The sequence below is a fragment of the Notechis scutatus genome, chromosome 6 (genome assembly GCF_049901735.1).
Source record: "Notechis scutatus isolate UNSWTSFEM ecotype Mainland chromosome 6, rNotScu1.2, whole genome shotgun sequence".
NCBI lineage: Eukaryota > Metazoa > Chordata > Lepidosauria > Squamata > Elapidae > Notechis > Notechis scutatus.
This window is the reverse complement of record NC_142014.1, coordinates 71,941,373-71,967,168: the sequence shown is the minus strand read 5'-3', so window position 1 is coordinate 71,967,168 and position 25,796 is coordinate 71,941,373. Positions and strand designations below refer to the sequence as shown.

Genomic DNA, 25,796 nt, shown 5'->3' with positions numbered 1-25,796 from the left:
AAATCTGTTATCAGTAGAATTGCAAGAAAGCCTTCATCTAGAGCAGGAGTCTCCAAACTTGGCAACTTTAAAGACTTGTGGTCTTCAGCTCTCAGAATTCCCCAACCACAATGGCTGGTTGAAGAATTCTGGGAGTTGAAGTCCACAAGTCTTAAAATTGCCAAGTTTGGAGATCCCTGATCTAGAGATGTATTAGCTGGAGAGCGTCTTTCCTTCATATCCAATACTGTACGATGTCTTCACAGCTCAGCTAACAAAGAGGCATGTGTTCATAGCCCTGGAAGGGACTTTGGAGGTCTTCTAGTCCAACCCCCTGCTCAAGCAGGAAAGGAAACCCTATACCATTTCAGACAAATGGCTGTCCAATCTCTTCTTAAAAACCTCCAACTTCTGGAGGCAAGATGTCCTATTGATTAATTGTTGTAACGGTCAGGAAATTTCTCCTTAGTTCTAAGTTGCTTCTCTCCTTGATTAGTTTCCACCCATTGCTTCTTGTCCTGCCCTCAGGTGCTTTGGAGAATAGCTTGACCCCCTCTTCTTTGTGATAGCCCCTTTAATGTTGGAACCTTGCTATAATTATACTAGACATACCCAGTCATTCTTTATATGTTTTAGCCTTCAGTCCTGTAATCATCTTTATTGCTCTTTTCTTCAGTTTTTCTGGAATCTCAACATCCTTTTTTATATCACGGTGACCAAAACTGGATGCAGTATTCCAAGTGTGGCCTTACCAAGGTCTTATAATGTGGTACTAACACTTCACATGATCTTGATTCTATCCCTCTATTAATGCAGCCTAGGACTGTCTTGGCTTTTTTTCCTTCAGCTTTTCATGGGAATGTGATTTATGAATGCCAATTTCTACTACATCCAATAATGAATAGAATTTGCTGTGACCTAAATTTGGTATTTGACAATTTAGGAATTTTCCCAACTTGCCGAGAAGTAGGAAAACCAATTGGAACTATCCCAGCTTGAACATTGCCTATCTCTTCAGTATCATTAAGTTCAGATCAGGATTTGACAGACAAGCATTTTGGTCATTACTGATATATAGAGGAACATCTTCTTCTTTAGAAAAATCATCGAGGTACGATATGCCCAGGGGAGTAATTGGGGTTTCTCCAATTCCACGTAGCATATTCCCCAGCAAGACGAAAATCCATGCGTAAGATGTAACAATTTTATGGGCACAGTCTGCAAAGAATAACAATAATGGCAGGAAAAGTCATTACGTGCATCATATCTTTTGCTAAAAAAACACAAATTGTCATACCGCTAGAGTCCAGAGTGCAAAATAATAAGTGTGGTGAAACCATAGACGGAGGTATAATAGAATAAAAATGTGCTTACGATAATATATGACTAGCAATAATGTATGACTCTATCATTTGTATTTGTATAACTGTCTGGTTTGGTACAGCAGCCAAACAGGACAGGTACAGATTTCAACGGATAGTTAGGACTGCAGGAAAAACAATGGCAACCAGCCTGCTTTTCACTGAGGACCGGTATATTGCAGAAGCCAAAAAGAGGGCTGGGAAAATATCTACAGACCCCTTCACATCCTACCTTCAGGATGTTGCTATAGGGCTATAAACATATAGTTATAGTTGCTATAGTTGCTATAAACAAGAAGACACAAATTTTCTCCTCATGTCATCACTCTCCTGAACCCCTAATTTCACAGTTCTATTATCCTTCTAATCTTTCCTACTACCTTCTGTTATTGGTATCATTATTAATGATTATGATTATTTTGTTGGTTTGTATGTACACTAAGAGCTTATGCACTGGAGACAAATTCTTGTGTGTCTAATCACACTTGACCAAATAAATCTATTATACTGAGTTTCACCCAAAATAAGACCCTGTCTTATATTTTTTTTGCCACCAAAAAGGCACCAGGTCTTATTTTGGGGGGATGTCATCCACTGACCAACCTCATTTGTGCGTGTTGCCCCTGGCTTCCTTTTTGCTGTCAGATGCCTTCAGGAACTTCTTCTTCTGCAGCTATCAAGTCTTTCCTGAAGGCCTCTGCAGCCGATAAAAAGAGCTCTGGACTGATCCAGAGCTTTGTTATCAGCTACAGAGGCCTTCAGGAAAGCCATCCTTGCTGGCTGCAGAAGAAATGGTCCAGCAAGGGAGGTGTCGGGGTATGTGAGGTCTGGCTACCAAGGTATGTCAGCCCCAGAGGTCCAAGGTATGTCAGCCCCACCCGCCACCCCCACCCTAGCTTAATTTTTACCCATGCACTCTGGATGGGTGGGATCTTAATTAGGGCTTATTTTTTGGGGGGTAGGGCTTATATTGGGTGCACATGTAAAAATCAAGCTAGGACTTACTTTCAGGGTAGGTCATATTTTTGGGGAAACAGGCCAATCTAATCTAATCTATTATCACCATAGTGCCTAACCATCAAGAGATATTCTGTAGTATTAAGCAGTACCAGAAGCAGTGACACTACAGTGCTATTTCCTGGATGTTTCCATAGTCGGGTGCATCCAAATAATGATACTCAAATCAGGATAAATCCAGTCAGCTATACTGTTACTTTAGTTGGGTCATGTTCCACTACCTTTTCTATAGATTTGAGCATAGTTTCCACCACTACCCCATATATTTTCTAATGTAAGCTCGTTCTTAAAAGGAACTTTCCACTTTGTGTACTCAACTTTCAAAGGCAGATTGACAATTGACAGTGCAGTGGTGTACTGTAATGGAGTCCATTTTTCTGGTTCTCATATGTATCTTTGATTTTAAAAATCCATGATATATTTCTTTGTTTAACGCGAGAGACTGATATCCTCTGATGACAAGCCACAATTAGCTAAGTAAATAAAAGATTAGGGTCACCAAAATAGGCGAAATTAAGAGAATCATTCTGTTGAATAACCTACATCGATCATTTTGGAGCAGATTTGTTGATTATGCTTCAATCAATACTATCTCTAAAGATCACGTCCTGCTCCATGAAGAAACCCCATGTCTAACTGCTCCCGTTTACCTCTCATGGAGTGATGTCACCATCACCACCTAATGGTATTATCTGAAGGAAACTTCTAATGGTCTGGCATCACTATGCCCACTCAGTGGCCTGAGCAAAGATGACATATGAGTATGAAAACATTAAATTATAATTTTGGGTAAGATACATAATATGTTGCAGCAAAGTAAAGAATTAGCATATAACATTTTGATTTGCTGGCAACTTTATACCAGCTATTCAAAAGACAGGTCAGAACAATTGATTATTCTTACCTGACTCTTTTATCTTGGGCGTATCCTGGGGATTTAATATGCAGGGGGAGAAACTGGAGATGTTGTTTGGTGTGAAGGATATTGTGTCATACTGATAACTGGAAAAGAAAGAGGTTAATCCTAGTGTGCGCACAAATACATTTAGAGGCAGGGGTGAGTTGGCTCAGGTTCAGGTGGACATCTTGAAACGTTATGGTTGATTCAGTGAACTGCCAAATCCCACCCCAGCTGGCCCTGGCCACCCCTCCCCTCCCAGGAGTCTCCACGTGGCCCATTTTGGATGCCGAGATAAGTTCAGGGCCTGTGTGGAGGCTCAGGAAGGGGGAAAAATGGGCCTCCCAGAAGTCTTGGAAGTCTGAAAATGAGCCCGTTTCTGGCCTTCAGAGGGCCTCTGGAGCCAGGAGAGGCCATTTTTGCCTTCCCAGAGGTTCGAGGAAAGCCTCCAGAGCCTGGGGAAGGTGAAAACGGCCCTCTCGCTGTGATGCAGAAGGCCAACTAGGCAACACCCACCATGGTCACATGCACCCAGCAACCGGGCAGAGAACCCATTGCTGAAATTTTTGAAGTCCACCCCTGTTTAGAGGTACCCTTTCTCTGGCTGAAAAAAATAAGACATATTTAGTATTTTTATATATATATATATATATATATATTCTTAAGTTCCTAACACACCTAAACAGCGCACACCCCAAAATCAAGTTCACCATGGAAACAGAAACAAACAAACAACTACCATTTCTAGATGTACTAATCTACAAAAAACAGATGGCACACTAGGACACACCATATACCAGAAGAAAACACACACCAACCGCTACCTCAACGCCCAATCCCACCACCACCCAGCACAGATAAACTCCGTGGCTAAAACACTAATTACTAGAACCAAACGCCTGGCAGACAAGACACACATTAAGACTGAACTATGCACCCTGACTAAAATATTGACAGCCAACGGCTTCCACAAAAGCAAAATCACCAACTTGATCCACAAAAACACACTGAGACATAATAGAGACCCAGAAGATGAACAGACCCATGGAACAGCTGTCCTGCCCTACATAAGAGGCACTACAGACAAAATTAGTAAGATACTATACAGACTGCCTTCAAAACAGACAGAAAAATAGCAGCCATCCTCAGAAACCCCAAAGACAAAATTGACCTGGAAAACCAAGGCATATACGAAGTCCCCTGTGCATCATGCCCGGCCACATACATTGGACAGACCAATAGAAGAATAAGCACCCGCCTGGATGAACACAAAAATGCAGTCAAAAAGCTGGAACACACTTCCTCACTAGTCCAACACATGGAAGCCACAGGTCATAGCATCAACTTCAATGGCACCAAAACCCTAGCCACTATAGAAAACCCTAGCCACAGAATCATCAGAGAAGCCATAGAGATTGAAAAAGACCAGAAAGCATGAATAGAAGAGATGATTCCACCAGGCTGTCAATCATTTGGAAGCCTGCACTCACAAACAAAAAAATCTCCACACCACAAGCCAGGCAAACACCTGGGCACAAACAGATCCCCCTGATACCTCCAGCTCAAACACATCCCAACCAGGCACCCAGATGAAACCCAGCTTCCTAACTAATGATAGCCGTCCATTTACCCGAAGCCAAGCTGCACTAAAGGCCTCCAATAAAGTAACACAAGGCTGCCAGCCAATCAAGATACAAAAAGAGCCAAAAACAGACAGAAGATATTAGAGACACCAATCAAGCAGAACACAGCAAACTCCGAGACCAATAAACACAGACCAAGACTCCCAAACAATCAGGATGAAGAAAAAAACCATTCTGGCACAGCAATAGGCTGCCCCAAATTTAAATCTGAAACCACTGTAAATATATATATATATATATATATATATATATATATATATATATATATATATATATATATATATATATATGTTTTCTTAAGTTTTCGCGGGTACCTGATGATGGCAGATGAGATTCTGCTGAAACGTTGCTACAACTTTAAAAGAACTACAATGACGTGGGAAAATACCCAACCAAGCCGAACACCATATATATATATATATATATATATATATATATATATATATATATATATATATATATATATATATATATATATATATATATATATATAGTTTACTGTTAATATGAATATCATGGTTAGTTGTGGTTTATTTTATAATATTATATTGTTTTGACCATTTTATAGTTGTAGATGTTACTTAAGAAGTGTCTATAAATATACAGAGTGAGAAACTTATCAATATCAATCTTGCAAGTCTGAATGTACACACTTCCCACTACCACTTTTAACCCCCTATTTACTATAGCAGGTTCTTCCTAAGTTTCTTTCTCTGACCATTGATCATTAAAGTTTTCTCCCTCTCTTGCCTCCTAGGACAATTAGCTGCAGCCAACCCACAACAGTGTCAGGGCTCCGGCAGTTACCCCCATTTAGATCATGAGTCTCGAGCCAAACTTCCAAAACTTAAAGAAGATTTATTAGGAGTAAACATCCTGGCACTGCCTGGGTGTAGTTGACTCTAAGACACATCATTCATAGTCACCCTTGACCTGGGTTTTCCTCCACCCCCTGGGTGTATCATAATTCCTATTCTCCAATGGGACACATCCATAGCCAAGTCATCAATCGTACTCTCCAGTTAGAATTTTGCACGGCAGAAACTTCAGTCATCTAGTTACTATCTTTGAAAACATTTATGGAATGCAAGCTGCCCACTGCTCCCCCTCCCTTTCTGTGGGTAACTCTAAAAAGACCATAGAAATATTTTATGAGTTGATACATAGTCAATTTGCTTCAGCCAACTCATTACGGTAAGTTGTCCCATGGCCAATTTGCCCTGGGACAACTCACTGCAGGACAAAAGTTACACTAATATCAAAGAAATGGTGGAGTAGAATCATTAAACAAACCTTGAAAAGAGAGAGAGAGAGAGAGAGAGAGAGAGAGAGAGAGAGAGAGAGAGAGAGAGAGAGAGAGAGAGAAATGTGAATGACAAAAATTAAAACATTTTTTAAAAATTATTTTAAGTAATTAAATTGAATTGTTGAATTGTTGACTTGTCCTGTGGTAGGGTTGACCCAGGTGAGTTGGCCCTGGTGAGTAGTCTCCTTCTGCTTCTTAGACAAAACTTCTTTCCCTTGACCCCCAAAGCCATCCATGCATTCCATTCCATTTCTGCTGGATAATGAGGCTCAGAGTAATTCTATTTTGTCAACTTGGATTTACAGTCAAGAATGCTATATGACTACTGGTTTGGCATCGGTGCGGGACAGTTGTGGTAGTGGGGTTCCGCTAAAGCAGAGGTCTCCAAACTTGGCAACTTTAAGACTTGTTGACTTCAATTCCCAGAATTCCTCAGCCAGCATAGTTTGGGGACCCCCGGGCTAAAGTCATCCTCCCTAGATGAGACAAATCTAAATGATTCGCTCCCATAACTGGTAGAGTTTCTTATAGGTCCCACATGGATATTTTATCAACAGTAAAGATAATCTATGAAAGGAATTGAAAAAGATCTCATTTTCTCTCACTCTCGGTCTCTCATACTTACTATCCCATGAAGAAATGAGGCAATGCCATTAAAAAGCACCCCAAAGACATGATAAAGCAACCAATGGCGATGATCTTTGGCCGATGACATCTTGCCCCGAAGTAACTCACAAAGGTAATCACCAACAAATTTCCTGGGAAGATAATATAGAAGCTCTCCATTAGGTCATGATGCCATGCAGAATAACAGAATGACAGAGTTGGAAGGGACCTTGGAGGTCTTCTAGTCCAATCCCCTGCTCAAGGAGGATTGCGCACTTCAGACAAATGGCTGTCCAATCTCTTCTTAAAACCTCCAGTGGTAGAGCACCCCAAACTTCTCGAGGCAAGCCCTTCCATTGCTTAATTCTTCTTACCATGAGGAAATTTCTCCTTAGTTCAAGGTTGCTTCTCTCCTTGATTCCATTGATTAATTGTTCTGTCAGGAATTTTTTCCTTATTTCTTGATTGGTTCTCCCCTCGATTAGTTTCCATCCATTGCTTCTTGTCCTGCCTTCAGGTGCTTTGGAGAATAAATTGACCCCCTCCTCTTTGTGGCAGCCCCTCAAATCCTGGAAGACTGCTATCATGTCACCTCTAGTCCTTCTTTTCTCTAGACTAGCCAAACCCAAATCCTGCAACCATTCTTCATAAGTTATAACCTTCAGTCCCCTAATTATCTTCGTTACTCTTCTCTGCACTCTAGAAAGAGTCTCAACATCTTTTTCATATCATGGCTACCAAAACTGGAATGCAGTATTCCAAGTGTGGTCTTACCAAGGCCTTACGCTAAACATATACATTTATACGAAACTTATACACTAAATGTATATGCTAAACAAATAAACTAGGGCATGACAATTGCTGAATGACGTTGAATTCCAGCTGTCAAAATCTTGTGATGGATTAAGACCAAGGTAGTCCTTGAGCCCCTGGATACCAATCCATTTTGGAGCCTTTTTTCCCAATCCAGAGAACAGAGGTCAATAATGTTGTTGGAAGTTAAAAACCACCTCTCTCCTAGGAGAATGAAATGTTTTAGGATATACTAAAAAGGCAAAATATTTCCCCTAAAAGAGAAGTGGAAACTCAGAGAGGCAGAAACTCAGCCCCCTCCCAACCTTTGTTAATGGGCCATTAAGGCCAGGGTCAGTCTATTTTACATAACAAAGATCTACTTCAGGTAGAGCCATAATAGGAATTGCCCAAAGCTCTTTCATTGCATCATCATCCAGCAAGGCTCAACCAAGCCTGGGGCTCAGGACAGCCTACAGAGTTGCCCCTCCATGGCCCCATGGGAGTCTGACGACCAATCAGAACACAAACTCAAATTCAAATCCCAACAGAGGGATTTGAAAAAAACCAAGGGATTCTCAGCATATCAGCCCTTTTTTTTCTACCCAGGAGCTCCCAGGCATGTGATCCTGTCCACCATTAAACCATCTTTCCAAACAGCCTCCATGTTTCCAGTGTTTCTTTTCCCCCACCTGGAACTGAACCCAGAAGGATATTTCTTCCAACAATGTAATACCTATGACCTCAAGCTCTCCATCCACAGCTAAACCTCTTCCTGGTTTCAGTTTCCACCTACCCATTTCAAAGCCTCCATCAATGAAGCCAGCAGTAGAAGAAGCAATGCCAAATCTCCTTTCCAGTTGCGTGAAGGAACTTTTCATCGTGGTCCCACCAAATGCTTTACTAAAGTATGAAAATGCCAGGGCAGCAATGAAAACCTGAGAATAGATGGAATTGAGAGAGAGGGCAGGAGAAAGGAAGGAAGAAAAAAAAAATGAGAACTCTAATTTCCTCTTGAAAATGAGACTAATGTTCCCAATCCTTGACGGATTCATGATCTTTCCAAGAATAAGTCTGGGTTTTCTCTCCATCCCATCCTACCACCAAAAAAGAAACTTAGGAGGTCAATGCTTTTAGCCACTTTCAATGGCAAAGTGTTATTTTAAAATTGTATGCAGGTAGTCCTCAACGTATGGTCACAATTGAGCCCAACACTTCTGTTGCTAAGTGAGACATATGTTAAGTGAAGTTTTGCCCCATTTTACAACCTTTTGTTGCCCCAGTTGTAAAGTGAATCACTAGAGACGTGGCTGGGTGGCTTAGGAAAGCAACCAACAGAAAGAACATAAACCCACAATACACACACTGACAAACCACAGATAAATAGTAAACAAATGACAAACCAGGGAAGACTAAATCCTTCCTTCCTTCTCTCCCTCCTTCCCTCCCTCCCTTCATTTCTCTCTCTTTTCTTCCTCTCTTTCTCCCTCCCTTTCTCTCCTTCCTTCCTCTCTTTCTCCTTCCCTCCCACGCTCCCTCCTTCCATCCCTCCCATCTTCCCTCCCTCCTTCCATTACTCTTTCTTTATTTTTTCTCTTTCCTCCTTCCTTCCTTCTTTCCTCTCTTTTTCCCTCCTTCCTGTCTCTTCCTTCTTTCCTTCCTTCCTCTCTTCCTCCCCAGCTGATAGTTGCTTAAAAATTATCCATTTTGTCAACATCATCTTTTCCTCCAATTATATAAGCTAAAAGCTACCATACAAAATTGTTACAGGTGAGTTGACAAAAAAAGATTCAACTTTGAACATTGGGGTGTTTGTGGCTACGCTACACAAGGTAATCAAAGGTCAGGGTTTTGTTCAGTTCTTGTTTATCTACTGGCTAGCAGTTGGATTGATTTGCTCAAGGGGACTGGAAAATGTAGAAAGATAAGCTTTCATTCTAAGCAGGGATCTTCAAACTTGACAGATTTAAGACTTGTGGAAATCAACTCCCAGAATTCCTCCTCCAGTCATGTTAGCTCAGGAATTCTGGGAGTTGAAGTCCACAAGTCTTAAACTTTGCAAGTGTGAAGACCCTTGTTCTAATGTATCTTGAAGAGAGCAGTTTGGTGGAATATTCAGATCAATTTCCCCCGTTGCGGGGATGGAAATGTCAGTTTTCTTGACCCATGGATTGATCCCACCTCCTAGAAAGAAATGACGATGGAATCTTCCAGAAGATGGCACTGTTACAGTTTAAGACTGCAAGATCTTGTCTTTGTTCCTCCCAAAGCAGAACAGCTTTCAACAACTCAGACCAGCCACAAGTGTTCAAGAAGTTGCTTGAGAGGGATAGTTGTGTGTTTTTAAACCAGATTGCCAGAAGATCCATTCAGGACCACCCATTATTTTGAAATGACATTTCTCCAGTTATGGTTCCAAAGATTCATCCAAAGATCTTTTGAAAGAGCTTGTAGTCTCAAATCTCTGATGGCAGAAGGACGACAACCCGGTGCCAGTCCTGGAAATACCGTGTCTTTATCTGGAAGCAGTGGTGGTATTCAGCCAGTTCTCACCGGTTCACCCAAACCGTTAGTTAATTACTTCTGCAGTTCGGAGAACCGGCTAAAAATAAAGTGCAAGAGTTCCCCCCCCCCCCCTCTATCTCCCTTCATTAATATCTCCAGGCAGACAGACAAGAACCACTTAACAGTTGCAGCTGGAGCTGAATCAAGTCAATAAACAACAGAAACTGACAGAATTAGGGCAGGAAAACCCACCAATCACCCATCTAGGGATGGGATTAACCTCTTCCCTTCAGGAAGAAGAACAAGATTACAAACATTTTCATTATAAAGAGTATTAAGTAACACTTCTGTGATCAGCTGATATGCCCTGGAGTTCCCCATGACCTTTTATAGCTGCTGCAGTGTTGGGTACTTCTTGTTTCTTCCTGGGGGAAAAGATACAGGAGGGGACAATGATGCAGCTTGGTCATACAGACCATGAATTTAAATGCATGTGTGGTCCAACCAGCTGTATTGTTTCTGCTGTGAAGCACCGAATTTAGAACATAGAGAACATAGAATAATGGAGTTGGAAGGGTTAATGGCTTTTGGCAGCATGCCCAGGCTTTCAATTAGCATGAGTGGCTGCTCTTAGCTTCCTTCTCAGCTGCTGCATTTGCTTTGGGGTTCACTTTTTTTAAAAGGGGGAATGGCTGTTTTAAGTTTTCTGCATTGTTTTAGTGGTTCCTGGCACTGTCCTTTTGGGATATACTTCCCTCACTCTTTTTGAAAGCCTTTAGTGATGGAGCACCCACAACTTTTGAAGACAAGCTATTCCATTGGTTGATTGGTCTCACCCTTAGGAAATTTCTCCTTAGTCCTAGGTTGCTTCTCTCTTTGGTAAGATTCCATCCATTGTTTCTTGTTGTGACTTTTGGTGCTTTGGAAAATAGATTGACTCCCTCATTTTTGTAGGAGCCCCTCAAATTTCCTGACAGAACAATTAATCAGTGGAATAACTTGCCTCCAGAAGTTGTAAATGCTCCAACACTGGAAGCTTTTAAAAAGTGTTTGGGTAACCATTTGTCTGAAATGGTGTAGGGTTTCCTGCCTAAGCAGGGATTTGGAATAGAAGACCTCCAAGATCCTTTCCAACTCTGTTATTCTATTCTATTCTATTCTATTCTATTCTATTCTATTCTATTCTATTCTATTCTATTCTAAATATTCGAACAGTGCTATTGTATTGTAGTTGGACTAAGGAGAAATTTCCTAAGGTTGAGACCAATCAAACTGGCCAGCCCACCCAGTTATTAGGGCAGAGAACTGGTTGTTAATTATTTGAATCCCACCAATGTCTGGAAAGCCTCATTGTTGCACAATTGAATACATTTTCAATATTTTTTTATAAAAAGAAATAATAATAAATTATTAAACCTTGACTCCTCGACAACTCGTTGTTTTTTGCTTTAATGGTAGTTCGTTGGTAGTTTTCTCCTCTGGTGGTTTAGTGTTTATTTCCATGGCTGATTTGTTTGTGGGGTCAGTATCCGTCTGTTTCATGATTGCGTATCTTGGATGGAAGATAGAAACAAAATTATCAGGTTATTGTTTCATAACACAAATTGTCCATGGGGATTCTCAGTGATCCAGGTCATGATTGTTTCATAAGACATTTCCCATGTGTTTTTACTACCTCATATTCTATTGTCCACAGTGCGAGATGTGTCCTCATACTATATAATCAGATATTGATTTGAACCTTTTAGCAGCAAAGAGACATGTAAAATCTCCACCTTTTTAGACTGTTCTAGAGCAGAAGTGGGGAACTTTGGCCCCTTTATTACTTATGGTCTTCAACTCCCAGAATTCCTGAGCCAGCTCTGATGCCTGGGGGGATTCTGGGAGTTGAAGTCCACACGACTTAAAGTTGCCAAGTTTGGAGACCCCTGCTAAAGAAAATCACCTAAGGCACTGTGTACCTACTTATACAGAAGCCACTTCCTGCAAAACCGATAGCCAGAAACACGCCTGTTTCCAGACTTCTGTAAAGGCCATTTTTCATCCTCCCAGAGCCTCCGCCTGGACCCTGCACTTACCTGCCTCGCGTGAACCAGTCCGAACTGGCTGAATCCCATCCCCGCATATGTAGGTTCCAGTGAGGAAGAAAGCAGACTCAAGGGCTGTGGGGACCCAGGAAGTAGATGCAAGGGATCCACTGGGGCAGGATGGAGGAAAGATATGCAGGTGGGGACCATTCCAGTATCCCTACGGTCGGTCGTAAGGGTGGGTGGGTTGCAAAACACCTAAGTTGTGATCGTGGGGCTGTGGGGCTGTGGCACCAGTTGTAACTTGGGTACAGGTCATTAGTCACTTTGTTCAGCATCATCATAATTTCAAACAGTCAGTGAACAAATGGATGTAAGTCAAGGATTACCTCTACAACAAAGCAATGAGAAAGTCAGGCTTTGAAAGAGGTTGTTACGTTATTAGTTCGGCATTAATGTTATTTATAAAGCCATAGGGGTGGGGGAATCTCCAAAACTTGGCAACTTGAAGACTTGTGGACTTCAACTCCCAGAATTTCCCAGCCAGCCATTTCAAGATCTAGATGTTCTTCATCATCATTTCCCAACCTTCTTGAGAAGTTCAGCATTATACTAGTATTTCAGATGGAGTATTGTTTTGGGTTGCTGAAATGCTCCACATTAGCAAGGTTGGTTGTAATGGATTCAAGTAATAAACAAAACGATTGTGTGATCAAAAATGGTAGGGTTGCCCACTTCTCTTTCCTTTAAAGATGTCTTTCCAGGAACATGTTCCCATTTATCTGGGACAGAAGTCCCAACGGAATCTTTTGCAGTGAGACTCTACAAACGTTGTGTAGGAGACATCCTCAGCACACAACAAATAAGACAGGGGGATTTCTTTTCGTACATGGGAAATGCTTGAATAACTTCAATCCAAAAAAACTTCAATCCAAAAAGAGATCACTCTGGCGGAAAAACAAATCTGGTCACGTTGCCAATTTCAAAAACCGATACAAAAATTTATGCCACCAGATAAAGACCGAATGCACCAATTATCACATTAAACAAGAGGAAAAGCACCAATTCCACCCGTGCTTTTTACAATTTTGTAAACAACAAACTAAAAGACTCAAGGTCCATCCCTCCCTTGATAGGACCTGATGGTAAAGACTGCAACGACGACACCATTAAAGCCAACATCTTTAACACATTCTTCGGCTCAGTATTTGTAAACAGCAATGGATCATGCCCAGTATTTCTTAGCCGTACCACAGATAACAACAATGATCTAATACACATCGATTTCACAGAAGACAATGTTGAAAAATCACTACGTAATCTAAAACCATCTCTATCTATTGGACTGGATGGAATATGTGCCTACTTCTTAAGAAAGCTATCCACTGCCATAGCCAAACCTCTAAGCATAATCTTTGAAAAATCTTTCAGGACCAGCTCCTTGCCTAACCTATGGTCACAAGCCACAGTCATCCCCATCTTCAAAAAGGGAGACCCAAGCCTAGTTGAAAATTACAGGCCAATCTCCTTATGCTGCGTCACCTGTAAAGTCATGGAATCAATTATTAACCAATCCATCATCCTCCACTTAGAGACAAACAACCTACTCTCCAATAAACAATTTGGCTTCAGAAAAAAACTATCCTGTAATCTGCAACTCTTACACTGCAAAAACATATGGACGACACAACTCGACCAGGGCAAAGCAATAGACGCAATCTACATAGACTTCTGTAAAGCCTTTGATTCAGTGGTACACGACAAACTACTCCTAAAAATAAAATCCTATGGTATCTCTGGACAACTGAATAACTGGATAGAAGCATTCCTGTCAAACAGACAACAAATGGTCAAAATTGGGAGCGTCCTATCAAATCCAGTACCTGTCAATAGTGGTGTCCCCCAGGGCAGTGTTCTAGGACCAACTCTCTTCATACTCTACATAAATGACCTCTGTGATCATATTAAGAGCAATTGCGTTCTCTTCGCTGATGATGTAAAGATGTTCAATACCACAGACAATACTGCTACCCTACAAAAAGATCTTGACTATGTATCTGAATGGTCGAACAAATGGCAACTTCAAATCTCAACAAATAAATGCTCTGTCTTACATATTGGCAAAAAAAATCAGAAAATAAAATACAAGCTGAATAGTCAAGATCTTGTTGATGACCCAAGCTCTGTAAAGGACCTTGGAATACTCACCTCTAATGATCTAAGTGCTAGAGCCCACTGCAACTACATAGCCAAAAAGGCATTAAGAGTTGTTAACCTAATCCTACGTAGCTTTTTCTCTGGTAATATCACACTACTAACCAGAGCATACAAAACATTTGCTAGACCAATACTCGAATACAGTTCATCAGTCTGGAACCCTCATTACGTATCTGATATTAGCACAATTGAGAAAGTCCAGAAATATTTCACAAGGAGAGTTCTCCACTCTTCTACTCGTTGTAGAATACCTTATGCCACCAGACTTGAAATTCTAGAACTAGAAAACCTTGAATTACGCCGTCTTCGGTCTGACTTAAGCATGGTATATAAAATCATACATTGCAATGTCCTACCTGTCAATGAATACTTCAGCTTCAACCATAACAACACAAGAGCACACAATAGATACAAACTCAAAGTAAACCGCACCAAACTTGATTGCAGGAAATACGACTTCAGCAATAGAGTGGTCAATGTCTGGAATACTCTACCCGACTCTGTAGTCTCTTCCCCAAACCCCAAAAACTTTAACCTTAGACTGTCTACTATTGACCTCACCCCCTTCCTAAGAGGTCTGTAGGGGGCGTGCATAAGCGCACCAACGTGCCTACTGTCCCTGTCCTATTGTTTCTCTTATTCTTTTATTTTTCTTATATGTACCCATATCATGTATTCACAACTATGTATACACTTATACTTATTATCTTGTAAACAATTGGCAAATCAAATAAATAAATAAATAAACTAGGATAGGCTATGAAGGTTCCTGGGTGAAATTGCCATTATAGCACAATCACAGGGGGAAGATGAAAAACAAGGAAGAAGTAAATCAACACGATGTAAAGAGTTCTCCAAGGGGAAATAAATTATATTAAAATAATAAATATTTAAGGGCATTCAGCCTTCTCCAGGCTATTAAATCAGCACAATCCATTAAAGAAAGGCCAGGACCAAACTGTTATTTAATCAGCATATACAAATCCTAGCTATAGAAGGCTTCAGAAAAAGTCCAATAGTGATCAGTGGATTGTACGATACTAAAGAAGAAGTAAAAAAAAAAAAACAGCTTACCTGGGTTATGGATCCAGTTCTGCAACAGTTATGGTATCATGGGCATAAAGTTGCAAGAAGAATTCCTGTCTTCAAGTGAGGGAATGCTGAAGTCCATTTAGAAAATCATTAACTTTCTTAGCTTCCTAAAATAAACAAAACATCTCTCCCCCTCCTCCCCACAATATTTGTGTTTCCCCCCCCCCAAAAAAATGAACATTGTAGAACAAAAATGTTCTGAATGTAACCTTGGCACATTGGTGCCTTTGCTTTGAACACAGCAGTGGGCTTGTTTGAATAAGGGAAAATGTTCATTGTTTCTTTTGATTTCTATTGTTGTTTCGCTCAAATCTCTTCCAGAGGAAAAAGTATCCATCCACGATGGAAAAATAATAGAATAAGCAAGCGGAATTTGCCTTTGTATTCAGATATATTATCCCAGAAAATCTTACAGTGATTTCAAGAAAAACAGGAACATGGGTACAATTTTGTCCAAGGCTCTTGCCACTTTCTATCTACTCCAGGCAGAGGCCATGGCCTCAGCACGACAGTCTAGGAGAGTCTAAGGCAGGGGTCTCCAAACTTGTCAACTTTAAGACTTGTGGACTTCAACTCCCAGAATTCCTCCTCCAGTCATGTTAGCTCAGGAATGCTGGGAGTTGAAGACCACAAGTCTTAAAGCTGCCAAGTTTGAAGACCCTTGGCTTAAATGCTTAAATGCAACCCAATACTTCATCTTGGCCAATCCTTCTTCCATGATTATATGAACAGAGACTATGAAAGGAGATTGTCCTATTTCTTCCATCCCACTTTCTGAGAGTTGAAGGTAATAATTTTCTGAGACCTCTTACACCAGGGCTGTCCAATCTTGGCAATTTTAAGACACGTGGACTTCAACTCCCAGAATTTCCTAGCCAGCTATTCTGGGAGTTGAAGTCCACAACTTTTAAAGTAGCCAAGTTTGGGGACTCCTGGTCTAAGGATCCCTAAGGAACCTCACCACATCCATCGGTTGCGGGGTGGATTGGTCAAATAGCTCCTTCTTTCCTGCAGAAGCATTGGAGAATCTCAAGCAGACCAGGGCATTTTAGGCCCCCACGCCATATCTAGTCCTTTGGCTGTCTCTGTGCAGCCCACGTGGATTGCTTTTATTTTGAACGTGACCACTGTCCCCTCCCACAATTTATGTATGCATGGATGTGCATGCCTACCTTCACAGCCCTGTTGGTTGGCCTTGCACATCAGTCCCAGTTTCTCATGTGGAAAATTAATTGCCTGCCCCTGATCTTAAGGTATCAGGGTGTGATCTGACCATGATAAAGTAAAAGTAAAGGTGTCCCTGCAGGTTTTACTCTGTTAGCTGTGACTGATTTTAGCTGGTACTCATCTCTGTTTCTTCAACTGAACAGCCAGCATTGACGGAGACATTTCCATGGTCAACTGGCCAGCATGACATTACGCCACAGCACAGAGCATATGGTGAAAAGCCGAATGCTGTTACCTTCCTGTGCTTATAAGGTAATGGTAAAGGTTCCCCTGGCACCTACATGCTAGTCATTTCTGGCTCTAAGGGGCCGTGTTCCACTGATCAATTATTCTAACTTTCAGGAAATTTCTCCCTATTTCAGGGTTGGTTCTCTCCTTGATTAGTTTCCATCCTTTGCTTCTTGTCCTGCTTTCAGGTGCTTTGGAGAATAGCTTGACTCCCTCTTCTTTTTATTAAAAAAAATAAAAAGTCAGGAGGATGCTTGTACCTTCCAGATGCAAGATCTAACGTGATTGGTAAATGAAAATTACTTCCACTGAATAATGAGACAACATCCTCCACCAGGAGACAAATAAAGTAGTTTAAAAGGCATAGAACAGGGTTTTCTGAAATTCTTGCATTATCGCTAGTTTAAAATTTGCAGGACGGCTACAGAAGCAGGAGGACATTAAAGGGAGTGCCACGACTCAAACAAACAGCATCATGTTTATTTAGATTGCCCAATTAATTGCTCGCAACACCGAGACTTCGTTCCTAATCTGCACAGTGAGCCCAAATGACAAAGTTTCCGGGATTCAACTCACAAAGGGGTTGTGCGTTGGGCAATTTTTATAGCCTTGCATCCTTCCTTTCCCCTTTCCCCTCCAGAGGGGCCTAGTTTAAGGATTTACTAGGAAAGAAGCTTAAATTTTAATGAAGGTGAAGGATCTAACAGGTAGTGGGCACCTGCTATGACCAAAGAGAGAAATATCTTCCTGTTTGTGGTTAGAGTAAGACATTTGTTATCTTGCAGCTGGCAAGAGGCAAAAGGCAGAGCTGGCTTGCCTAAGCACCTCTCTGCCAGGAGTTAATTTAAAAATGGGGGTCAATTCCAGGACAATCAAATTGCTTAGCATATTGTAGTTCTGAACTATCTCGTTATTGTTCACCATCTACTTGAGCTTATCCTCGGTCTAAGGCAGGGGAGTCAAATTCGATTTCATTGAGGGCCACAATCAGGGTTGTGTTTCACCTCGGGCAATCGGGGTGGGCGTGGTCAAGGTGGGCGTAGCCAGCTCGATGTCACTCATGTCAGGGGCACCTGTGGTGGCCCAAGCGCTCTGTGAGTGAAAACTGGCTCCCAAGCTCCGTTTTCAGCTGTGACTGCTTCCTGCGATCCTCTGCCAGTGAAAACGGAGCTTGCGAAGACTGCACCTGGCCCTTCCAAGCTCCGTTTTCACTGGCAGAGGTACCACGGGCCAGTTCTTCACTGTTCCCAGGGTATCCCCACAGGCCAGATCTAAGCACCCCATGGGACAGATCTGGCCCGCAGGCCTTGAGTTTGATACCCCTGGTCTAAGAGATAGGAACAAATCCTGCCATCCAACACACTCAACAAAAGGAAAACATAAGAAGGCAGAAGATACAACAAGTCCTGCTTACATCGTTTAAGGGATTTCTGCCAAGAAGGAAAGAAAGCATAAACCAAATTTATCAGAAACCGTCACTGGGAAATTAGCCCAACCCTCAGTTAGGTGGGGTATTCATATTGTAGAAAATTTAGGCTATTGGGCAAACCATCTGGTATCTGAGCCTTCTGCTCCTACTGCTAATGCCATGGAATGAAAATAGAAGCACTTGCATTTTGCTAGAGAAAATAAGAGATCCAGTTATAAGTTTTCTTCTCAATGGAAGGAAGAGATGGGGGAGGGGGGGAATTTAAGAAATGGGAGGGTAGAGACCTCAAAATTAAGGTTTACCTCTTGCATCTTTACAATGGTGGGATTGAAACAGCCAGCTAGATGTCTGCCATGAGAGACTCTCAAAGGAGAAAATAGATCTTCTTTCTCTCTCTCTCTCTCTCTCTTTCTTTCTTTTTCACTTTCTCTCTCTTTCTTTCTTTCTTTCTTTCTTTCTTTCTTTCTTTCTTTCTTTCTTTCTTTCTTCTTCTTCTTCTTCTTCTTCTTCTTCTTCTTCTTCTTCTTCTTCTTCTTCTTCTTCTTCTTCTTCTTCTTCTTCTTCTTCTTCTCCTTCTCCTTCTCCTTCTCCTTCTCCTTCTCCTTCTCCTTCTCCTTCTCCTTCTTCTTCCTGTCAGTCTAGAGATCTGAAGCTGTTTCACTGCCTGTGGATTAGCTGAACAATTATAAGCTAAAGCTGGGAAGGCAGCTACACTCTTGTGGCTTGGGAACAAGCAGAAATCAGTGCTTGGCATTCTTGAACTGGGAAGTGAGCCAGAATCAGTTGCTCTGACTGAGATGGGGCAGGGGAGGCCAAGACAGGACCTGTGCAAGGTTGAAGCCCAGAGCCTAAAAATATTTCATGCCAGAACCTGCAACTGTATTGGATTAACTTCATTTTCTCCTTCCTGTGTTTAACGTGGTTTATTCTACATTTGTTTTGGGTGTACAAGTGTTGCACAGGGTGTGCTCACTGGAATAAGAGTTGGACTTGCCAGATATCCATCCATTCATGCTGTTCCAAGTTCTGCCTTGCAACTCCTCACCCTTTCCTTCCCTCACGAAAGAGGGTTGTTGTTGTTTTAATTTAAATATCAGGAAGTTTGAGGGTTTTCTTTTCAAAATTCTCTTGTTAGGGCTTCTGATTTGGCATTTTTATTGGAGATGGGAGTCTTGTTTTTCATCATTCTGAAGCTTTCTGAGCTCTCCTAACCTTGATGTACAATAGTTCATTTAGTGACCATTCCAAATGACCATAGCACTGAGATCTGTGACTTATGGTGGTAAACTTTAGGAGGAACCCTCCCATACTACCACCTCTTACAATACTAGATAACACAGTATCAACAGTAGAGACCTTCAAATTTCTAGGTTCTACTATATCACATGACCTAAAATGGACACTTAACATCAAAAACATCATCAAAAAAGCACAACAAAGCATGTTCTTTCTGCGCCAACTCAGAAAGCTCAAACTGCCCAAGGAGCTGCTGATCCAGTTCCACAGAGGAATTATTGAGTCTATCATCTGCAGCTCTATGACTGTCTGGTTTGGTTCAAAAAACCCAACAGGACAGACACATACTTCAGAGGATAATTAGGACTGCAGAAAAAACAATTACTACCCACCTGCCTCCCATGGAGGACCTGTATACTGCACGAGTCAAAAAGAGGGCTGTGAAAATATCTACAGACCCGTCACATCCCGGACATAAATTGTTTCAACTCCTACTCTCAAAACAATGCTATAGAGCACTGCACAACTAGACACAAGGACAGTTTTTTTCTCGAATGCCATCACTCTGCTAAATAAATAATTCCCTCAACATTGTCCAACTATTTACAAAGTCTGCATTACTATTACTGTTAATCTTCTCATCACTCTTTATCACTCATCCCCTCCCACTTGTAATTGTAGGACTGTAACTTTGTCACTTTTATCCTTACGATTTATATTGACTGTTTCCTAGTATGATTTCATTGTTGATTGTATATACAGTATATATACAGCTGCACTAAAGGCCTCCAATAAAGTAACACAATGTTGCCAGCCAATCAAGATACAAAAAGAGCCAAAAAAACAGACAGAAGATATTAGAAGCAGAACACAGCAAACTCCAAGACCAATAAACACAGACCAAGACTCTCAACCAATCAGGATGAAGAAAAAACCATTCTGGCACAGCAACAGGCTGCCCCAAATTTAAATCTGAAACCACTGTAAAAGTCTAACTCATAGACGAACACAATACAAAAGCCTGATGATGGCAGATGAGATTCTGCTGAAACGTTGCTACAACTTTAAAAGCACCACTACTATGACGTGGGAAAATACCCAAACAAAGCTGAAGGCCATACATATAAGTACCCGCGAAAACTTAAGAAAACAGTATATATACAATATATATATATAATTATATATATATTTATACATATATAATTTCTTTTGTTACATCTTAAAGCATCATGGAATCAACAGCGTTCTTGGCATCTATACAGGTTTTTGGTTTAAATATCATAATACATTATATTACATTTGACTAATATTAAATAATAGCTTTAACTATGATTACTATTCTTATATCTTTATATAGGTTACAAAATTTTGTTTTACCTTCTTAAGGGTTATTTCAGATAAACTTTTTGTCTCACTTCTTAGTTCTGTTTGTTAGCCATTTATACCAATTGTTCCAAATTAAGAAGAATTCAGTGTCATCTTTTTCTTTCAATTTCATTATTAACATATTCATCTCAGCACCTACCGTTACTTTATGTATTATTAGTTCTTCATTAGGAGCATTTGGGGTTTTCCATACCTGCGCAAAGGCTATTTTGGTGGCTGTTGTAATGTGTAGCAATAGGTATTTTACTTCTTTCGGTAATCTATCTTTGATAATTCCTAAGAGGAAGGTTTCCGGTCTGAGCTCAATCTGATATCCAGTAATCTCTTGTAACCAATTTTTGATCTGAATCCAGTATGTCCTGGTCTTGGGGCATAAACACCACATGTGATAAAATGTACCATCATCTTTTTTACATTTCCAGCATTTGGGACTCATGTTGGGACAAATTTTTGTCAATCTCGTTGGAGCTAAATACCATCTATAAAATATTTTGTACATATTTTCTTTGTAACAGCATCCCCTTGGTCATGTGATCACAATTCAGATGCTTGGCTGCTGACTTGTATTTATGACGATTGCATTTAGCCACTGACACAATCCCAAAATTGAAGGTGAGACAGGATTGTGTATTTTTCACAAACGTCATAATCAGCTTAAGTTTTGTTTTTTTTTTTTATTTTTAAGCAAGTTTTCTGCTCCTTCATTTTGCATAGACTCTTGGGACCAATAATGCTATAGATCGGGGTGTCAAACTCAATTTCATTGAGGGCCACATCAGGGTTGTTTTTTGACCTCGGGGTGGATGTGGCCGGAATCGGAGTGGCCAGCTCGATGTCACTTATGTCAGGGGCGCCTGTGGTGGCCCAAGTACTTACCAGCGAAAATGGGCTCCCAAATTCCGTTTTTGATTGCGAGGACTTTGTTTATTTTTATTTATTTATTTGATTTGTCAATCACTTACAAGGTAATAGGTATAAGTAAAAACATAGTTATGAATACATGGATACATATAAGAAAAATAAAAGAAACAATAGGACAGGGACGGTAGGCACGTTGGTGGGCTTATGCACACCCCCTACAGACCTCTTAGGAAAGGGGTGAGGTCAATAGTCTAAGGTTAAAGTTTTTGAGGTTTGGGGAAGAAACCACAGAGTCAGGTAGAGTATTCCAGACATTGACCACTCTGTTGCTGAAGTCGTATTTCCTGCAATCAAGTTTGGTGCCCTTTAACCTTGAGTTTGTATCTATTGTGTGCTCTTGTGTTGTTATGGTTGAAGCTGAAGTATTCATTGACAGGTAGGACATTGCAATGTATAATTTTATATACCATACTTAGATCAGACCGAAGACGGCATAATTCAAGGTTTTCTAGTTCTAGAATTTCAAGTCTGGTGGCATAAGGTATTCTACAACGAGTAGAGGAGTGGAGAACTCTTCTTGTGAAATATTTCTGGACTTTCTCAACTGTGCTAATATCAGATACGTAATGTGGGTTCCAGACTGATGAGCTGTATTCGAGTATTGGTCTAGCAAATGTTTTGTATGCTCTAGTTAGTAGTGTGATATTACCAGAGAAAAAGCTACATAGGATTAGGTTAACAACTCTTAATGCCTTTTTGGCTATGTAGTTACAGTAGGCTCTAGCACTTAGATCATTAGAGATGAGTATTCCAAGGTCCTTTACAGAGCTTGGATAATCAACAAGATCTTGACTATTCAGCTTGTATTTTATTTTCTGATTTTTTTTGCCAATATGTAAGACAGAGCATTTATTTGTTGAGATTTGAAGTTGCCATTTGTTTGACCATTCTGATACATAGTCAAGATCTTTTTGAAGGGTAGCAGTATTGTCTGTGGTATTGAACAGCTTTACATCATCAGCAAAAAGAACGCAGTTGTTCTTAATATGATCACAGAGGCCATTTATGTAGACTTCAGACTTTCAAGAAGAGATTGGATTCCCATCTGTCAGAAATGGTGTAGGGTCTCCCGCTTGGGCGGGGAGTGGGACTAGATGACCTACAAGGTCCCTTCCGACTCTGATTATCTGTTAAGTTTGATACCCCTTAGTTAGGATGAAGCATTGAACTTGTCAAACTGGATTTTAATTAATCAAAGCATTCGTGTTTGCAATTTGAGCAAAGTGCTTCAGTCTAGATTTATCTGTGTGGAGGCTTGTATTCAGTAAGATTAACAGAATGCGTGGATTCCTAACTATATGAGATTTATATACACACCGTGGTACGAGTGTATAGTTGTCAATATTAGAATTTGAGTGCCATCTGTAGGATGCTTGAAAAATTACTCCTGCAATTAAACTTCCAAGAGTGTGGATTTTGTTTAAACTACATCTAATTCCCAGAAATATTTTAGAACAAACTGTGATCAGGTGGTATTTAGTACTTTTAAATCCCTTCACTTCGTCTCCAGTGTTTAATGTAATGCAGAAGAATTCAGTGCCTGAATTCTGCAACATGTTAGCTATTATTAGTTAATAGCACATATTTAATATTATTATTTATAAAATCAAGAGTAATAGTTTTGGTGATTTTTCAGCTTGAAAGATGAGAACAAAACTATACAGAGGCATGTAAATAGAAAACTGATACACATAATAAAGAGAAAACTTATATCTCATTCAATAAGATGACTTAAATGTCCTCATTTATAGCATCATTTTGCATTTTAGCTTATAAATATAGCAATCAAATATTGTTTATTATAAAGAATAGCCCTTTAGAAATCTGTCCTTTGGATTTATTTATTTTTCAAAAACTCATTTTACCTCATGAATGATCACTTAATACAGTCTTTCACATCCATGTGAAAAATATGGAAATTGAACTGTCTTCTTAAAATAAATTTACATATGTGGTGTAATTTTAGATACCCTCAATAGAATATACATTTTTGTAAGTTTTTCTTAGTTTTGCTCTTGGATTTTTCTTTGTAAAGCAAAGTTATAAAAAAATATATTTAATCTTTATGTATCTCTTTCAGATTTGTCCCTTAGGTTGGGAACAATCTAGGTTTGGCCCTTTTTTGCCCTAGTCATTCTGCCTAAAGGTAAAGGCTCCCTTCGCACATACGTGCTAGTTGTTTCTGGCTCTAGGGGGCAGTGCTCATCTCCATTACAAAGCCGAAGTGCCAGCGCTGTCTGAAGACGTCTCTATGGTCACGTGGCTGGCATGACTAAACACCGAAGGTGCATAAAACACTGTTATCTTCCCACCAAAGTGGTCCCTATTTTTCTACTTGCATTTTTACATGCTTTTCGAACTGCTAGGTTGGCAGAAGCTGGGACAAGTAACGGGAGCTCACTCCGTTACGCGGTACTAGGAATTTGAACCATCGAACTGCCAACCTTTCTGATCGACAAGCTCAGCGTCTTAGCCACTGAACCACTGCATCCCATCCTGCCTATAAGCTACTAAAACCTTGAATACATATATGTAGGAGATGACCAGGCTGAACCTGAGGTCAAACACGTCATCGGTCTCAAGTCTCTTTGCACCCACAAGAGATTTAAGTCCAGCCTACCTTGAATTCCACTGACTCTTATCTGCTACCAATTTGCTTTGGCCTTTAGTAGTTCAGATTCTTGAAGAAAGCTTAAGGTTGCAATAAATCTTTATATCCATTTGAACTGTCTGGATTACCTGATTTCCCTGGCACTTTACAATACGTATGACATTGATGATTTGCTCTTCCATTTCCATGCAATCAGACAATGATTTACTGCTGCAGTTATGTGTAAATAGATGGTACGGATACCGGACTTGATCTTAACCCAAAGACATGAAAAGCACTTGGGAACCAGCAAGATACCTGCAAACACTAACTTCCCCAAGCTGAAGAGAGCATTTTTCAAAGCAGGGCATAACATCCTCCTATCCACCTTGGAGGATATCCACCTCCTATCCTATGTGATGACGAGGAGATTGAATCTATTTTGCGTGCATTATTGTTTGCTTATATCTCACCTTTATTACTCTACAAGTAACTCAAGGTAGCGAACACACAGGGGTGGGCTGCTGGGGGTTCGCAGGGGTTCGGGAGAGCTCCTAGCCAGGGGTGGGGTTCAAATTTTTTAACAACTGGTTCTGTGGGTGTGGCCTAATTTGTAGGTGTGGCTTGGTAGTCATGTGACTGGCTGGGCATGGCTTGTATGTAAATATTGTAAATATATATGTAAAGATTGAATTTTTTAATTTTTTTTAAAAAGGGCAACTTTTACCCCAAATCAGGCAAAGCAGGCAGGCAGATTGAGCTGCTTGCAGAATCACAGCGTCACTCCCAGATCTATCTTTCTGCAATCGGCTGCCTGAGTCTGCACTGAAAAATAGAAGCGTCAATCCTAAGAAAGGTTCGGCTCTGCTCTCAGGCCACTTTTCCCTCCCCCAACCCTCTGAACACCACCCTTGACTGGGCCTCCGGAAAGCCTCCTGGGCAGGGTGGGAGGGGAGGGGAGGAGCCAGCCAGAGGTGGGATTTACCGGTTCTCCGAACTGTGCAGAATCGTAACAACCGGTTCTATAGAACTGGTCCGAACTGGTAGAATCCCACCCCTGCTCCTAGCTAAGATTCTGTGCCGTTCAAAGAACCCCCAAGTCCCACTCCTAGCTGGCCCGGCCCCGCCCACCCCGCCCATTCCAGGAGTCCCCACGTGGCCCATTTTGGATGCAGGTAAGTGCAGGGCATGCGCGGAAGCTCAGGGAGGGTGAAAAATGGGCCTCCCGGAAGTTAAGGGAGGCCAGAAATAGGCCTGTTTCTGGCTTCCAGAGAGCCTCCAGAGCCCGGAGAGGCTATTTTCGCCCTCCCGGAGGCTAAAAAAAAAAAGCCTCCGG

The 25,796-nt window shown here is 40.9% G+C and overlaps 1 protein-coding gene and 1 long non-coding RNA gene across 2 annotated transcripts in view; both read right to left on the bottom strand.

Annotated features, from left to right (window-relative positions):
* Nucleotides 1-15,485, bottom strand: part of LOC113419062 (solute carrier organic anion transporter family member 1B3-like) — a 42,684-nt gene extending 27,199 nt beyond the window's left edge. Inside the window, exons 1-6 of the mRNA XM_087968760.1 lie at nt 15,426-15,485; nt 11,524-11,659; nt 8,399-8,540; nt 6,830-6,962; nt 3,262-3,359; nt 1,048-1,197 (exon numbers count right to left, since the gene is read on the bottom strand). Of these exons, the coding sequence (XP_087824886.1) occupies nt 1,048-1,197; nt 3,262-3,359; nt 6,830-6,962; nt 8,399-8,540; nt 11,524-11,649 (649 nt within the window). The 5' untranslated portion in view covers nt 11,650-11,659; nt 15,426-15,485. The remainder of the gene's footprint in view (nt 1-1,047; nt 1,198-3,261; nt 3,360-6,829; nt 6,963-8,398; nt 8,541-11,523; nt 11,660-15,425) is intronic.
* Nucleotides 1-18,815, bottom strand: part of LOC148130248 (uncharacterized) — a 46,014-nt gene extending 27,199 nt beyond the window's left edge. Inside the window, exon 1 of the long non-coding RNA XR_015750167.1 lies at nt 18,752-18,815. This is a non-coding gene — a long non-coding RNA (uncharacterized LOC148130248). The remainder of the gene's footprint in view (nt 1-18,751) is intronic.
* Between the last annotated feature and the right edge of the window lie 6,981 nt (nt 18,816-25,796).